The following is an 18,421-nucleotide window of genomic DNA, read 5'->3' on the forward strand; positions in this document are numbered from 1 at the left end:
TTGGGATCGTTTATAAACATCCATGAAGCTCCCTTACTTTCACCACTTAGATTTCTCCTTAAAATTCTCATTTACTCTAATGACTTATAAAACAATGCCAGTGCTTAGCTGCCAATGTGCTGTGACTGGCAGGTATGATATGAAGAAAATACCCTTCAGTAGTTAGTGTCTGCTCACCAGAACTTTTAAAACACTTGTAGCTTCTTGCCTTGTGCTTGGATTGTAAGCTTGTAGGAGGAAGCACCTGCTTGTAATTCTATGGATGTCACTAGGAAAAGAGAGTGCTAAACTAGGGACCTAAATCTTGCCATACGCTCTCTTCCATAAATAAAGTAGTGAGTAATAATAATTAAAAAGCTCAAGTTCTAACATGCATGCTATTGCTTATAAATATTGGGGTTGAAATGCAGTTTTAGTTGTGATGGATTTCATTTGTGATACAGGGAAGAGAGAAATCGAATTTAAGCAAAAGGTCTTTTTTGAGTGACATTTTTTATTTTCAGTGATATGAAAAAAATACTAACAAAGATGAAAATCAGATTTTTTTAGGATTCTGAATTTGCTTCTGTTTTACAAAGCAGAGTCTCACTGAAACTGGCACTTCATAAATCTATTTTTAGCATCATCAAGGCAGCTGGTTCTTGGTTAGGATAGCACACTTTTCTCTATGGCTAAGTCCGAAAATACAGTGTATCTCTAAGGCTGAATAAATTTGGTATGCAGATATGTTTCCTTGGAAACAACTTGTAATTTTAAAGTGCATGCAGCCATACAGGCCTTATATAATTTATTAATGTGAAATACCTGGCTCTCGTGAGCCTTGTTAAATAGATCAGCCTGTATTGGCAGGAAAAAGGAATTTGCTTTGATTACAAATACAGCTTTTCAAATGCTATTAGATACTGAGGTATTCGTGCATGGAGCTGATATTACTGCTACTGTGCCAAGTTGTTTTGCCCATTTGGGTGAAACAGTTCATACAATTTCTTCCTGAATAATACAAATATTCAGGACATTCTGCCTATTCTGAAAGACTTTGATCTCCCAGGCATACTCCCTTTAAACTACCACCTGGCTTGATGAGCACTGTTTTCAGTTCAGTGATATGCCTGAGGTCATTGTGCAAGCCTTTCTTCATTGTGACCTTTTTTTTCTGTAAGTAGACACCTCAGACCATGTCAGGGTAGATTTTACATTACTTGTGTGTTTGTTTCAACAGGTTTGCCGTGTTCCACAATGTCAGGATACCTAAAGAAAACATACTGAATGTGGCTGGAGATGTCACACCTGAGGGGAGGTACTCAAGTTCAGTCAAGGTGTGGATCAAGGTTATCAAGGTTTTGTTTCATTAATACAGTTCATTAAATATATAACGGTATAAGTAGGTTAAGAGAGGAGCATAGGCCTCTCATGTTGGGAAGTCCTAGATACCTGAACTTAGATAGGGCTGTTGTCAATTTCACAAGATAGTAAGAATGCTGAGTTTTTAACTGCCTTTCAGGGTTCTCTCAACTCACTGATTTTACTGACTTCATGCTCTTTTCATTGAGTAGTTCAGAGAAACTACTTTGAATCTTACCTGAACATCATATCTGAATGTGTCAAAGACCAAAATTGGCCAATCCAGTGGGCTTCTGATCCTGCTACTAGAGTTGTATCTTCATGGGGGATCTAAACAAAACATTAGCCTCACCATTCAGTCTGTGCCTTTTATTCATTCAGGATGTTAAAGAACGCTTTAGTGCAGCTCTGGGATCCTTGTCCACTGGCAGAATCTTCGTCATGGCAGCTTCCATTACGAATTTAAAACTTGCCATATCAATAGCCATTCGCTTCTCAGCAGCTCGCCATCAGTTTGGACCAACTGATGATGAAGAAATACCTGTTCTTGAATATCAAATGCAGGTAAGTACTTTGGGATTCATATCTGCAGGCTTTCATAGAATTAAACTCAGATTCAGAGCTACTGCAGATCAAAATAACAACACTGAAGTTGGTGAAATGGAGGTTGTCTGTGTCATCTGAAGTGTCATTCCTTTGTCCTGAAAAAATAGAACAAGAGTATGTAGGGTAACTGGGAAATAGAAAAAACTCAGCTCTGCTGAATGAGAAAGGTTAATGTATAAGAAGTGCTGAGAGCAAACCTGCCCAGCTTGTCTTTGCAAAGTGGGTGTTTTTTACCAGGTTTGCACTTAGTCTTGCAACTTTGAAAGATTTCATGGGTTTCTAAAAACTGGTGAAAGCTGCCTTCTTTTCACCTCTTCTGTATAAGTCAGGGTCTGCTTCCTACTATTCTCCAAGTCTCTGTTTTTCTGCTTTGGCTTGTTCCATGACCTCTACTTGCTGAATACCTCATTCCCTTCTTTCTCTACCACAAAAGCTTCCTCAAGCAGTTAGTCTTTTCCCACGAAGGGCTTTGAGTTGCATGGAGCAGCAAAGATGCTTTTTTTCTGCTTCCCAGACTTGGATTTTTTTTTTCCACAGAATGCAACCAGCACTAATACACATTCAGCAGTGAACAGGCAAGTGAAGCAGTTACAACCTCTGTCATGCTGGTACTGAAGAAACACATACATCATGACTGGCCTCAGTATGCCAGGCATTGTATAAACACAGGGCAAAAATACACTGTAGGTCCCCAGACCTTCAGTGAACTTTTTCACTGGTTTAATGGGATGGTTATCACAAATTCATAAAATGCATGAATTAGAGTAACGTAACTGTGACTTGTGTATGGTTACACTTCATTATGTTTATAGATGGCTATATTTATGTTATCTCCATAAAACAGATTTCCAGTTTGAACAGAGTAAAAACAAATAGGTCAATTCAATATTATAAGATATTTACTTATATATAACTAAAAATATATATTGATTTGCAGTCAAATCTGTTTATTTTCTATTCTAGCAATGGCGTCTTCTTCCTTATCTGGCTGCTGCATATGCCTTAGATTATTTCAGCAAGTCCCTGCTTGAGAACTTTGTAGAATTTTATGCAGGCTTATTGACAAAGCAGAGGAGTCAGAGACAGGTGAGATATTTACATACTTCTTCCTCGCTGAGTTCTTGCTAAAATAAACTTGAAATTGTTAAATGAAGGACTTACTTAGACATCCTAGGCCATCTTAAAATCAAGATTTCACGGTATCTCAGAAATGTGGGAAATACAAAGTAGTGATTAAAGTTGCATTCAGAAAAGCATACAGATTAGTTTTGATGTAAAGTTTAAAGTTTTATTGATTTCTGTGGGATTTAAGGTGTTTATCATAAATGTTTGATGGTAATGCAAATTCAACAACATAACTTATAAATGATACCTCAGAGGGCATATATCAAAGACTCTGTGAAATGATACTGTTCTTAATTTCTGCGCAGACTAGGAGTCTTGACTTGAGTTCACGATTCATATTCCTGTATTAGGATAAATAATTTTGGAGAAAAAGGTTAAGGCTGTTGAGTCTCAAGGCTGAATTTTTCATCCACAGTCATACCATTTGAAGTAAATGTCACCCCTTTACAGAGGAAATAGTTTGATCTATCTGTCTCTGAAAGGACTGATTCTCAACCAAAATAACCACAGTGTGCTTTTTTATGGTATATAAATTTGATTTATTTTTTAAATATTCAACAGTATTAATCCTTAGGGCCTTTGTTCTGCCTCTGTCCTGCTCAGACCTCACTTAAACACTCAGGCTTTCTGAGCTAAAATAAAACTAATGAAAGATTTGTGTACTAATGCCTGGGTATTCTAATTTCTTCTTTTTGCACAAACCTCAGAAGAATCTATTTGATGTTTTTAATTTGATATTTTACCTCTGGAGGTCTCCATTGCAGTCACTAATCTTAGCAAAACTGTGGCTATCACAAAAGAAATCATGGTAGAAGAAAATCTGATTGTTCACAATGTTAAGAATGTAATCCTTATGAATTCCTTTGTTTTACACTTCTTGAACAAACAAACAAACTAAAAACAAGCTTTGGCAGTATCAACCCAGTACCCCCAGAAACTGGAGTTCCAAACACATTTTCATAGGAGCGCTAACAGAGTTAGTGTAAATGCAGGCTATTGTGATTCTCTGGAACTTGAGGGGGTGCATTTAAGTTTTCCTACCCTGCAAAAATTGCTGCTTGAAAGGTTAACGAAAACCATGTAAAGCAGTAAATATTATAAATATCCCCTTGCTGACTGGGGAGCGAGAGATTGCTTATGTCAAAGAGGAGATAGGAGCTTTCTCTGGACATGCCATCTTCAACCACTTTCCGTCTTTGGGAGGAAAAGGTTGGCAAGCAGTGAACTATCCCATGCAATGCATGTCAGTTGGCACATCTGAGCTAAGATACACCCATGTGTCCATTGCATGGCACAAATTATTGCTGTCCTGTATAAGGAAGTTTTTGCTGAAGGATTTTCAATTGTGGCAGATTTTTTTTGTGGCAGCAATATATATATACTCTACTCTCACATAGATCTCAAAAAACTTTATGTATATATTGCTGGTAACTCTTCATTATAAAGCAGTACACGTAGCTATGGCCTTAATTGGGCATAAACTTAATTTGTGTAAAAGTTATTACTCATTTGTACCATTTTTCACACAGGGTGATTTGGGACGTGAGATTCATGCCTTAAGTGCAGCCAGCAAACCACTGGCTTCTTGGACTGCTCAGCAGGCAGTCCAGGAATGCCGAGAAGCTTGTGGAGGACATGGTTACCTTGCCAGTAAGTTGCAGACTTCTGCATACGCTGATCAGAAGGAGAATGGTTATGTTCGTGTGTTCTTTGAATGTTGTTGTGTCATGGTGTCTGAGTGTTAGGAATATGTTTAGAAAGGTTTTTTTTTCCTCATGTCTGTGTTTTTAAAGCTCCTTTCATACCTGATACCAAAAAAACCCCACTAAACCGATGCAGCATCTGCACCAGCATTTGGACAGACTGTACATGTGATTCAGTCTTCCAAAAGTAATGATACAGACTTCATAAATGAAAACTGCTTGTGTAAGATGAATGCCACGCTTTACTAAAATCTTTCCAGTATATCCATTTTTGCAAGCTAGCCAGCTTTCAAGATCATCTGTTGGTATCAATAACTATACATATAGGAATAGACAACTGTCTTGCATTTTGTCACAGAATAATTATTTAACAGCTCTTTAGCTTCTATTAATACACTGCAATATATAGATTGTGCACTTGTTCTTATTAAGTGAACCGCCTGGGTGATATCCGAAATGACAATGATCCAAACTGCACATATGAGGGAGATAACAACGTCCTACTTCAGCAAACCAGCAACTACCTAATGAGCTGGATGAATTGCATAAGAGGTAAGTTTTCATTGTTGAATCCTGTGCAGGACCCAGCAGTGTGTAGCTAATGGAATTAGGAGGCAATTTCATACTGAAAGCAATTGACAGTCATTCAGTCATTTTTTAGAGCATAAATAATGTGCTACAGACTCTATCATATGATACATTCACAGTACAAAGATATTTGCTGCAAGAAATATTCTTTCTCCTAAGCCTTGCAGAAGCTAGCTATCCCTAGTTTTGCTATCCCTAGTTAGTCTATGTAATATCTTACTCCTTGAAAAATGTGGTTTAGTTCAATGAACCTACTCCTACAGTTATTGTAAGTCTGGGTACCCTCTCCTCTTTGTACTCAAAACTGTTTGTATTGTCCAACTTGGTAGCAATATTCATTTTGTAATTCTCTAGATTTTGTTTTTACTTTCTATTAGTGCATTTTACCAGCATCTTACAGAACTGCAAAACTCAGCAATAGGAGTTGAATCTTACGGGGCTGCCCATCACTACCTATAGGTAGTGATGTCAGGTCTTTCAGCACTTGCCAACCAGTCCTCATTTGGCTGGACTAGGCCAGAATAAAATAAATATTAGGGTCAAATTGCATCTGGCCTATCAAATGTATGCATGGCTTTGAAATAGGTTTTAATTCCAAAGGCTCACATTTCTTTTCTCATAAATAATTTTTATTTTCTTTGGTATTTCAGATAAAGCTCCTTTTGAATCCCCTTTGGGAACAATAAATGTTTTGCAAGACTACCATCATATCCTTAGCTGGAAATTCACAGCTAATAGCGTTGAAGATTGCATGGACTCCTCAGGTAGCCTGCTGTTGTTAAACTGATTCGAGAATCTTAAATTCCTTTCCAGGGTATAGATTTGAGATTCAGCCTCTGCTATATATTAGATATTTGTCCTGTTACTGTTTGCTGAATTTCTTTGTGTTGTATACATTTCAGTTTACTAAGAAGATAATTTGCATTTCAAAGTATGCCCTATTGCCCCCAGCCTCAATTCTAAAATGGGGAATAGTATCAGATATTTGTCTTTCATTTTTGTTCCTCTAAAATAGCATTTGTGATCTTGGTTTGTTTGCCACTCTGTTGTTGTTAAGTGAAACTATTGTAAGGAGCATTGATTGCCGCTACCTTGTATCACTGAATATTTTAGAAAACCATACAAGCAATTTAGAAATATGTTGAAAATACTTTAAGCATGTCTGCTTTTGACAATTGCTTTTGGTTGCGTAGAGTGAAATGAGTAATGGTGAAAGAAAATTCCCTGCAGTTTTCCTAGCTTACTCTCCTATAATCAAATCAAGTATGACATTAGATACTGTTCCCACTTTTATATCACTGTGAGCCCAGATTGGCCCTTGGAGGCAAAAATTAACAAAGTAATGAGCAGATAATGAGATAGTGACAGGGCACTGAGCAAAAGCGAGTCTGTGAAGCTGAGAGCATACTGGGGGAAGAAACTCCACTCGTAATATGTAAGGGGCAATGTAGTTGATTTCTAGAATTAAGTAACCACTTCAGTGCTCAAGTAATTGCAAAAAAAGCTGAACTGTGGATAATGATGCATAGTACCATGTGAGATAGTATCATAATAGCTATGGGTAAAATCTGAATAACTTCAAAATACAGAAGCTGATAAGACAAAGACTAGCTCAAAACAAATGCTTGTTTTCTTCATTGTTGTATGTCTCCAACTTGTGAAACCCAGGAGAGCACAAGCTGATATCTAAGCACATGTTCTCTCTTGTCTTGTAATACTTACTGTACAAGACTGTAGTTTTAAAAATATCTAAATCTGTTTATTTTTCCATTCTGGTAGAAACTGGACTGTTAATTTCACTGCCTAAATTTAGGCAGCATGTGAACGCTCACATGTGCCTAAATAATATACTACATTAAATCTTAAGGTATGACGCAAGCAGAATTCATAAAAGGACTTTATGCTGGAGTGTTTTTTTTTTTTTTTTTGTTTAAGAGTTCCAGGCTAATCTAAAAAAGTAACACATTTATGTGTTACAAAGCAGGTCATTTAAATGTGATTACATTTAGCCACTTTTGCAAGGCTAGCAGTCATGTGCTTCCACTAAATGTGGACTGCCTTTTGTTCTTTATTCTCCAAAGCAACTTAGTGCCTTGAAGATGTAACTCTTAATACAGGAAGAAAATAATAACCTGAAAATATTTGATCAAGTCTGAAATCTAAATTGGGCTGTGAATTTACCTTGGCTTTTAGCTTAGAGTCGGTTCGAGCTAGTGTATGGTCAGGCATGGTATGTCTTTGTTGTACAGTTACAATCTGATTATCTTATCCAGGGGTTACTTATTGCATATACAGTAATGTGCAACATGTCATGTTAATAGATTGGTTAATGAACACTTTCATCTTAGATAACAAAAACTGAGACTGAAGTAGAATCCTCATGTGAGTTCTTGCATTATAAATGTGAAGGTTAAGGATTTTGGTTATCTCTTTTTCACAGTTCCTTTAGCAGCATATAAATGGCTGGTTTGCTACCTGCTCAAAGAAAGTGACCTAAAGCTCAAGAAGGAGAAGCAGTCTGGGCGAAGTGATTTTGAGGCAAAAAACAACTGTCAGGTAATAACTTGTTCAGCTTTCTTATTTTATTTACTTGTTTTCATCCAAGTTTGTCAGATCCTCTTAATTTTGCATTCTTGTGTCAAGTATCATTTCTTCAAGCATAAAGTCAAATAACTAACTAATAAAATGTAATACCTCTCCATTGTATAGAACGTGATAGCAGGAGGACAGTAACCATTAGCAGAAGTCTTCCAGGACATATTTCCATTCAGAAAAGTTGCAGGCATGTGCTGTATTGTGTCTGTAATTTTGATAGCAACTTCTGAAGACTAAATCTACTACTATTAAGTCTACTGCGGCATGTGATTATTACATATCCATATGCTCTTGTGGCCAAATACATACTGTAGGAAAGAATCTTGCTCTGGCAGGTAGGTAAACTAGATGACCTCATAGGTCTTTTCCATCTCTAATTTCTATAGTACAAAGTACTCATGAAAGATACCAAACTGACAGTATTGGAACCTGAAAAGGAAACATTGACAATCTACATATAGCAGATCCACTCTCTCACCAGGGAGTTTTAACAGCTAGGGATGGCTTAACTCCAAATTTCAGCGTATATCGCCAGGCTCCCCAAATTCTTCCATTAATTCCATGAGAAAATCTGTCTCACATCCAAGGAAAGAACACTTGCCATTTGTCACTGAGGAGAGAGATCTGTTCCCTGAAGATGGCCAGTGTCATTCACCTTATCTGCAAAGCTCATTAAAAAACAGGAAGGAGTATTCAACTCTGCACCTAGAAAGAGCCAGCCTAGCTTCAGCTAGGGATGGTGTGTGTGAAACCACTGGAAGAAACCTCTCCTGGTTTTTACCCTAGAAACAGATTATTAGAGAAACTCCTCAGGGTCAAATTCAGAATGTGAATTGCCAGGAATTCAAGTCTGATTGCCTGACAGTTGGCCAGATCTTGGGAGGCTGGTGTCAGGGCCAATGTGTTAAAGAATGCTTTCCTCAGAAGTATGAAGGTTCTCTTTTATGTTCAAATGTGCTAAAATTTACTTAGGCACACAATTGCTTTTGAGATAGGCATTGATCTACCTTAGGTCATTAGCTTTTCTTCCTACAATTCATCTTCGGGACAGTGGGAATTTTTATTTTAAATGGCATGCCTCAAAAACATCTGAAAATGATTTGCAAGCTTTGCTTTAAATATGTATGCATATTTGATTTAAAACTTTCTGGGCATGAAGGAGCACTTTTCTGTCAGCCCAGTGGCTGACTAATATATAATATTTGTTCCTGCTATGGGAGATCTGGAAGAGATTCATAGCTTATCCCAAGATTATTTTGGTTTGGGGATGGCTTGATAGAAACAATACAGAAGTGCAAGCAAAGGTAAAGAAGGAAATAGAATTATAGCGCAGAAGAATAGGCACTTAATGCTTCATTTGGGATGTTAAAATTTATTTCATTCTGACTAAGCAATTGACATTCATATCTAAAAAAGTCCATCTAGCAATGGGGAAGTCCTTTGTAAACTTGTAAAGCTGTGCATTTTGAAGTTCATGCTTGTATCTGAGCTTGAACATAAGTATGTCACTGAACATCTGTTGAGAGAGATGGTTATCTTTGTAATATGCCTTTTTAAAATGCCACAGTGGATTTAAGTGCAAGGATGATACAAGTATTTAAAATAAAAAAGGAAAACTAATCAACTCATTTTAAATGAAACAAAACAAAACAAGCAAAAAACCCAAAACAGACAGCCCGCACCTAAACATATGGGCTAAAACCAAACACCAGGTTACAGCATTGCAACAAATTGGCCACAACAGTAGCAGTTTCTTATCCCCTTCTGTTCACTGACTTGAATGCTTTCAGTCAGTAGTCTTTTGTGATAGGACGTATGCCATCATCCTGCAAAGGTGGAATATATGAAAGTAGACATGTATTCCCATGTGAGTACAGTTCCTTAAGGTTTCCTACTCCATATTGACAGTAACTGGTGATTTGCCTTTCTGATCAGAGAGTTGGCAAGGATTAGTTGGATAGTTCTTTCAAAACATATTGCAATCTATTGCAATCCGTAAACAGAATCCACTCATGCTAACATGATCAGATTGTTTGTTATTTGAAGGGACCGTAATATGTTTTCAATAGGTTACTGAACCGCTTTGCAGATTTTATCTTCTTCATAAAGCTGTGTATAATATTAAATGAATGTAAACCTCCAGTGGTTTACACTGGTCTTCTTCAACAAACCTGATTTGCCATGGTCTTCTCTCTGATGAAGAGATCCCTATCTGGGGGTAGCTGCCAAATTACACTAGTAATGCATGTACAATTTGTGCTCTCTTTGGTATAAGACAATACACAAACAGTAGAAAATTTGGATCTTATTTCTGGAAGGCATTTCATGATGCATTTCATGACTAGCCTTTGCAAAGACGTTGTAGATGGTTTTCTCCTGGAGTTTCTTCTTAGACTTTCTTTAGTCTCAAGATAGATCACCAGATCTAAATCAACAAATCTCCACTAACTTCAAAAGAGCAATGCAGTTTTGTACCAGCTGAGGATTGGTTTCTTGTATTTTGTCACTCAGTGATCTTTTCTGTTTCCTAAGGTGTACTACTGTCGATCATTATCCATTGCTTTTATTGAGCAAACAGTCTTACAAAGATATCATGACTACACTCATGATCCCAGCATGCCATCTACTCTGCAACCAGTGCTTAAGAAACTCAGTGCTCTCTATGGACTCTGGTCTTTAAGTAAACATCTGGCTGTGCTCTACCAAGGTGAGATCAGCTCCCTGAATGTACTGTGCATGTCAATTTATAAAAGTCTTTTGGCAGGGGGAAAGAATCCTAATTAGGATTTAGATTAGAGCATTTTGGTTTTGGCTGTGTAATAAAAAACAATTATTCAGGGTAAAACTTTCAGGAGCAGGAATCCAGAGTGACAAAACAACCGAAAAGACTTACATCAGAGATAATGGAGGGCTCACAAGTTTTGCTGTGATCCAGTGCTTGGGGGAGAGGATAAGGGATGGGCACCAAGATGCTGTAATGTAGCTTGCTGGTAGAAAAGGCTCCATATGTCTTAGATCAATGATTTTGCAGCCAACTCCAGTTACACAGGAGCATCTATTTAGTCTCATGGAAACTGAACTAATAAGCTTCTTTGTAAAAGGACTGTTATCAGAGTAACTGTAACAGGCATAAGCTTCTTTGTGAATGTATTTGCAGGTGGCTATGCTTCAGGTGAACAAGCTGGTAAATTTATTCAGAATGCCATTCTGGAGCTCTGCTACAGGGTAAGCCCTGATTATTGTTTGTTGTGACTAAATAATGATACAGTATACGAATAATGAAAAAAGAGATGTATCAGTTATTCTGTACTTCAAGAGGTAAATTAGCAATATATTACTTCAGTAATTTCTGAATAACTTCCTGTAAAGTTTAGTAACTCATCAACTCTGAATCTAGTCCTTGTTTATTTATCCAAAACCGAAAAGAATATATAGCTTACTAAATAACACTCATTTGTAAGTGTTATTTTATATATAACATAATCATTTGTGGCCTTACAATCTTAATTGGAAAGCCAGTGAAATACTGCAGTCCAGTTCTATTATTTTTTTCTATTTATTTAATGTTAACTCATGAATTCTTTTTCTTAACACTGGTTTGTATTCCTCACAGGTAACTAAATTTCAAAGAGGAATCTGGACATTGTTTTTAGAGTTCAAAAATATGGGGGTTTATGTATGTAAACAGTACCATCTTGATTAAAATATGGTTTAAAACCACATTTTAGGAGGGAGGAAAACGTTTAAAAATTGGTCTCTTGGCAGTTACCCTGTCAAAAGGAGATAAAGCAAAATAAATCCAGACTCCTTGCATGGATTTCTTTTCAGTTAACAATAGCTGGTTCTTTATGAAAATAATCTTTATGCCACTCGCTAGTTCACAGGTAACTACAGACAGCTACAGAATTTGCCAAATGCATGTTTTCTCTTTTTAAACAGCTGAAGGATGATGCAGTTGCCCTGGTTGATGTCTTTGCTCCTCCAGACTTCATCCTCAACTCTCCCATTGCTAAAGCTAGTGGAGAGGTAAGAAAATCCATTTTGTAATTTGTAAGTTTAATCATTGAGTATTGCCCTTAAATAGTCATAACACTTCACAGTTATAAAAGAAAAGAAAGACACTTTTTCAGTGGAAAGTACTAGAGTTAAATTGATGTCATCTGAAAATAACGTTTTGCATTTGCTGGAGGTAGTCTTTGATGGGAAACTCATAGAATCATAGAATAGTTAGGGTTGGAAAGGACCTTAAGATCATCTAGTTCCAAACCCCTTGCCATGGGCAGGGACACCTCACACTAAACCATCTCACCCAAGGCTTCATCCAACCTGGCCTTGAACAGTGCCAGGGATGGAGCATTCACAACCTCCCTGGGCAACCCATTCCAGTGCCTCACCACCCTAACAAGAAAGAATTTCTTCCTTATATCCAATCTGAACTTCCCCTGTTTAAGTTTTAACCCGTTGCCCCTTGTCCTGTCACTACAGTCCCTAATGAAGAGTTCCTCCCCAGCATCCCATACAGCATTGCTTTAATTTGCTCTTGTGGGCATCTGTGCTGCTGAACAACAACAACAGCAACAAAACTACACCACCTCCTAAGATTCCTTAAGTAGTAGCATGTCTTTAGTATGCAGCTTAATACCTTGGAGATGTAGTAAGGTGCATTTCTTCTCTGCCTAGGACTTTTGCTGCCCTTATTGATATTCACATTACACCCAGTTTGTGTGATGTGCATGTAAATGGTGTAGAAATTATTTCTTTCTTTTAATTCTTCATACAATTTGTATTTTAATAAGAGAAAGAAAAATATAGAACTTGTTCCAGATAAAAATTATGTCAGAAATTGCACAATTTTTTGAGAATTCTGTTTATCCAGTGGGAATTGTAAGATATAGGGAGTATCTTGTACTAACCAGGGACAAGATTATCCAAGGGAGCTCAGTAATCTTAATACAAACTCGAGGGATGCAGTTTTGTTGGCACCTGTACTTGCTTTAATGAAGATACAATCCATCCTTGTTAAGCCTGAGATATTTTTCTTTTTATAGTCTAAAATACACACACAAAAAAAGAGTTGAATTAGGAGCATAAGAATGGCCATACTGGATCCAGTTCACCGAGTACTCTGTAACTGACAGAGAAGGATGACCAAGGAGGACACTGTATGAAACAGATGCAGTATTGAGGTGTTCTTTCCCTGGTGTCTCAGCTATTGGCAGTTGATGGTTTAAGAGATACCTCATGCTTGTACCTCATGGTTGTACTTGAATCACTCTGTTTAATAGCCACAGATGTATCTATCCTCCATTCATTTTTCCCATCCATTTCCAAATTCATCTGTCTTTGGGCTTCCAAGACACCATCATTTCCATAATTTAACTATGAATGTTGTGAAAAAATATATCCTAGTCCCAGCCCATATACATTTATTATCTGTGGAGGCCTTTTAATTCCTCTGACAGGCCTTACTTCTGTCTTGCCTGGTTCTGCCATATCCTTTCTGAGGTGTCTTAACCAGATCTACAAGCAGGATTCAGGATGTGGTTGCACCATGGATTTGGCTATACTCAGTCATGGTCCCTCTCTGCTTTTTTTTCCTTGACATATTCAAAGATCTGTATTTCATTCCAAAGTCTCAGCAAACCAAAATTCTTGCTTACTGGCCAGCCCTACTCAGCAGGGCCAAGCCGTGGGGTTACTGTTATGCAGAGACTAGTGTCACAGTACGGTAGTTTGGTTTAGTGTGGATAGACTCTGTAGAGAATCACTGGAGCCTGGGGAGGCTGCCAGGATGTTTTGACAGGGTTGCTGAGTCAAGTGTACTCGGTGCTCTCAATATTCTGTGTCTTCACATCTAAAGTTTTCCATTGTTCCCATGGTGATCAACTGATACAAAAGGCAGCCCAGATGTTTCTAATGAGACGCTTACCTAACAGAATGATTACTTTGGTAACACAGTCTTTACAAATAAAGGAGGAAAGGCTAGCTCTAGGTACCCAGCCATCTCAACAAGTGGACAGTGATCATCACTGGAAACTTGTTTCCGCTCTGTAGATTTTTGAGGATTAAATTAGTGGAAGAGGTCAAGAGGCAAGCTGTAAGAGAAGGAACATCATCTGTAAGAATGTTAAGGCTATCTGCATTGGCCAAAAGCCCATTTTTACCATTACTCTGTCAGAAGCTGTGAGCAGATGCTATAAGCAGGAATATAAACTACGGTGCAAGTACACAGAGATCTGTTCCTAGAATACTACCCTCTTTCTAACAGTCAGCTGGAGATTTCTTATCAGCAGCTGATAAAGCTGTCATGTAATGGATTTGGCTATCTTCTCTTTGGCTCGGTCTTAACTCACGCAAACAAGGAAGCCACAGAGGCTTACTAATATTAGAGATTAATTTTAGAGGTTAATATTAGGGATATAATATGAGACACATGCAGATAGGACTCTAAAACATACTGACTTCCTTGTATACAAATATTTGGTAAAGTTTCTTTAAATTCATTGAGTCATATCAAGAAAATAATTTAAGCAGTGGTATCCAAACCATGTTCTGCAGAATTCAGGAAGGTTTTCTGAACTGCCTTTAAGCCTGTGGTTTTCCACTTGTGTAAATATTTCCAACTGAAATTTGAAAAAGGCTGCCAATCCCTCACTCAAAGAAAGTAATGAAGCTCCTTGTCTCCTGGCTGTCTATATTTAATTCATGGCTACCTTTGCAACTTCTAAACCCCAATGCAAATGTTTTAGTGAAAATTACAGTATAATAAAGAATAGATTATCCAAGCATAAAAGGGAAATTAGTTTAATTCAGGGTAACCTGTGTTGTACTGCAGTGCAGTGCCTTGCACCGAGAGCCACAGATCAAGATCAGAACAGAAGAAAAGCTTGAAAATTTGTTATGGGAAGATTTAAGCACTAAATAAGAATTCAGAGTCTCTTTAAAAGAAACTTTGATGATGTGAACAGCGTTTCCCCATAGAAGCTTTGACAATTTCAGCTTAAGCATGCGGAATTCTCGCCATATTTATTTCAAGATTAATTCTAAATTGTTAAATAATATTAAATAACGTGGAATGGAATAAAGAGTTAACACTAGTCCATGTAATCAAGGTAAAAATGTATTTTATATTCGTTACATGGGCTGCATTAAGAGGAACGTGACCAGCAGGTCGATGGAGGTGCTGCTTCAATCCTGCTTCTGTACTCTGCTCTCATGAGACCTCACTTGGAGTATTGTGTGCAATATGTTGGTGGCCTCAACATAAAAAGGACATGGAACTGTTGGAACAAGTCCAGAGGAGGGCCACCAGAATGATCAGGGGACTGGAGCACCTCCTGTATGAAGACAGGCTGAGAAAGTTGGGGCTGTTCAGCCTGGAGAAGAGAAGGCTGCGTGGAGACCTCATAGCAGCCTTCCAGTATCTGAAGGGGGCTTATAAGGATGCTGGGGATGGACTCTTCATTAGGGACTGTAGTGATAGGACAAGGGGTAGCGGGTTCAAACTTAAACAGGGGAAGGTTAGATTGAATATAAGGAAGAAGTTCTTTCCTGTTAGGGTGGTGAGGCACTGGAATGAGTTGACCAAGGATGTTGTGAATGCTCTGTCCCTGATGGTGTTCAGGGCTGGGATGGACAGAGCCTTCGGCGACATGGTCTAGAGTAGGGCTTCCCTGGCCCTGGCAAGGGGAGGTTGGAGCTAGATGACCTTAAGGTCCTTTCCAACCCTAACTATTCTATGATTCTGTGATACAGGTCCAAGTCATCTTTTGCTGTTGAAGAAAGGCTTTTCACTTCATTTCACTGACTGCTTTTGTACTATCTTAATATGATACACTGTACTGCAGCTTACTGATGAATATAAGGCCTTTCCTCAGATTTCTATGATGTTATTTAAAGTTTTAAGCTTCGGTTAATTAGGAACTGCCAAATATTGCTAAAATTATACTTTTGCGGAATTTACTTCCCATATGGTTTTTTTAAACTGTTCCACGTAAAATTGAAAATTGATGAAGACGATGTATTTACAGTCTGCTTATGAGAGAAGAATTTCTCTAGGCTCAGATCGAACAGTTCACATCTGGGAGAGAAGTTATGTTACTTTCCAGAAATGTGTTGAAATAAAGGGAAAACCAGACATGCATGACTACTTTCAGACATAGTCTTCAGGTTTGGACAGAACAAAGATTAGCTTAATAGAACCTGGTTTCCAAATTGCTACCTTTGATAAAACAACTCATGTCAAGTTGAAAAAAAGAAATTGTAAAGGTTACTGTTTTCCTGCTCTCATGCCAAGGATGGTCTAAACTATTTTCACAGATACTTGATTACTGTACTTAGAAATTTTGTGTTTATTCTTACCTGTACATAATTGCTCACATTTATTGTCTAGAAATTCAATCAAAATCCCATTTTTAACCAATAAGTTAGATAATTTCTCTTACAGAATTTGATTTATTTTCCATATGAATTAATCCTTTTCTATTATTATTATTTTGCAGATATATAAAAGTATGTGGGCAGAGATCCTTCAAGGCAGCAAAACTCTGAACAGACCTTCATGGTGGGCAGAATTATGTATTAATAAACCTGTTATAGGCAGGCTGAGGTCAAAATTGTAAACCAAACAGCTTGCAAGAGGCTGGATGGGCCCAAGATGGATACTTATTCCAAACATCAGGAGGAAATGAGACCATATGTCGAACACTGAAAATGAAGGAGATTTTCATAGAGAAGTGCCAAGTTTTAAAGTAACTTTGAAATCAATTCCAACTTGGTCTCAGGCACTGTTAACATAATAATGACAGGAGCAAGAGCAGAACATATAGTCACAGAATGAATCGTAGAATGATTTGGGTTGGAAGGGGCCTTATAGAGCATCTGGTTCCAAGTCCCTGCCGTGGGCAGGGATACCTTCCACTAGACCAGGTTGCTCAAAGCATCTGCACACTTAATTAAATACAAAATCAAACATGAAATACGAAGATTTATTATGATCACTGCTTTGCAAGCTTTCTATAAAAGAAGTGTTCCAACCAGTCTCTTGACCTTACTGTCATATTACAGAAGTTGAGTGATTAAAAAACATTTCCCACCAGGGATCATGAATAAGCTGAACAAAAGCAAAAAACAATTTAGGACAGGCTGTACAGAAGCTTTGTTATGATCATACTGGGAGAACACTGAAAGATATCTCCCCCTCCGCTCCCCTGTTGTCAGCCAACTGATTGCAGAGACCCAACCTATATGCTATTTCAGAAAAAAAAAAAAGGCAGAAAAAGTTGAGGAAGAGCAATCATTTCAATGTTAACAAAGCCAGATATCCATCCCTAGAGGGTACTCCTTAGGTAGCTTGCTAACTGCCACAATTCCAGGGAATCAAACAGTAAATAACATGGCAATATGACGAGATAGCTCTTAGTGGAGCCTGTATTAGTGACACAGCCCATTTTATCTTAGCTCAGAAGTGGGAAGTTGGAAACTGTCACAGGCTGCTAGCTTTTAATAATTTCATAGCCAGACATCTTGATCTGAAATGTTGATAATTTTACCACTGGATGTTCAAGGTCAGTTAAAGATGATCACCCTCAAAACACTGCAGTAAAAGTAACAAGCAAAGAAAAACCTCAAACTGATGAAACTGTTGATTATGTTGGAAAAATTAGTAAAAATGATTTTGTTAAACCTTGCCTCTCTTTTTTTAACGAACTTTTTTCTTTGCTGGAGATAGTCAGTGTTGCTTGTGTTTATTTTGCCTTTATTCTTTCTTCTTTTTTAATGAGGTACCATAATTCACGATGTCTAGTTACTGAGCTGTGGAAAACAGTCAAAAGTTTAGCCTTTGCTTTGAACTGGTTTGCCTCTTTTAATGATGACCAATAGGTGGCATCATCCCATGGGAAAAAAAGAAAAAATAGATCCATACAGCTAAATACCTATCATTAGGTATCATGGAATCATGGAGTCTCATGATTATCTTTATTTATTTTCTGTATCAGTAGACAATCCAGGAAGTGTCTCCTGCTTACATTTGTACAGACTTAAAAGAAGTAGTCAGAGCACATTATGCCCCATATCCAGTGTGAGCACCAGTATCTCTGACAGTGAGAAGGGCAAATGGGGAGGACATGCCCCTATACATAAAACACAGAGACCTCTAGCATTGATCTGTCATTCCACATTTTGTACTATCAGTCAGCAGCATTATTTCACTGTCTTACATGTGTACAATTTTGCCATCACCTCTGACCTCTTCATAAGCAGTATGGTCTTATCCTGCCTCTTTCCTTGTGGCTGGGAAACAGATCTACTGTATGTAAATCTCGCATATAAACTGTAAGTCTTACTTATGAGGCATTTGTGGCCTAGAGGAAAAAAACAAAAGTGTTTGACATGTAGCTGAAGCTACCTTTATCAAAAATAAACCATGAGAAATCAGCCATGTCACAGTAGAACAGAACTGA

The 18,421-nt window shown here is 37.7% G+C and overlaps 1 protein-coding gene across 5 annotated transcripts in view; it reads left to right on the top strand.

Moving 5' to 3' along the window:
* ACOX3 (acyl-CoA oxidase 3, pristanoyl) overlaps positions 1-17,646 on the top strand; it is a 34,456-nt gene extending 16,810 nt beyond the window's left edge. For 4 of the 5 annotated variants that reach the window (XM_061369400.1, XM_061369380.1, XM_061369389.1 and 1 more), the window contains 11 exons: positions 1,220-1,316; positions 1,723-1,905; positions 2,911-3,033; positions 4,602-4,722; positions 5,208-5,327; positions 6,014-6,127; positions 7,804-7,919; positions 10,491-10,665; positions 11,116-11,183; positions 11,898-11,984; positions 16,460-17,646. In XM_061369400.1, the coding sequence (XP_061225384.1) occupies positions 1,220-1,316; positions 1,723-1,905; positions 2,911-3,033; positions 4,602-4,722; positions 5,208-5,327; positions 6,014-6,127; positions 7,804-7,919; positions 10,491-10,665; positions 11,116-11,183; positions 11,898-11,984; positions 16,460-16,579 (1,324 nt within the window). In that variant the 3' untranslated portion in view covers positions 16,580-17,646. The remainder of the gene's footprint in view (positions 1-1,219; positions 1,317-1,722; positions 1,906-2,910; positions 3,034-4,601; positions 4,723-5,207; positions 5,328-6,013; positions 6,128-7,803; positions 7,920-10,490; positions 10,666-11,115; positions 11,184-11,897; positions 11,985-16,459) is intronic. The other variant, XM_061369409.1, reaches the window with a different exon arrangement.
* Positions 17,647-18,421: the final 775 nt, after the last annotated feature.

Source organism: Neopsephotus bourkii, unplaced genomic scaffold (genome assembly GCF_033783945.1).
Source record: "Neopsephotus bourkii isolate Nb327-2 ecotype Australia unplaced genomic scaffold, CSIRO-AGI_Nbou_v1 NB_144, whole genome shotgun sequence".
In the NCBI taxonomy this organism is placed as follows: Eukaryota; Metazoa; Chordata; class Aves; order Psittaciformes; family Psittacidae; genus Neopsephotus; species Neopsephotus bourkii.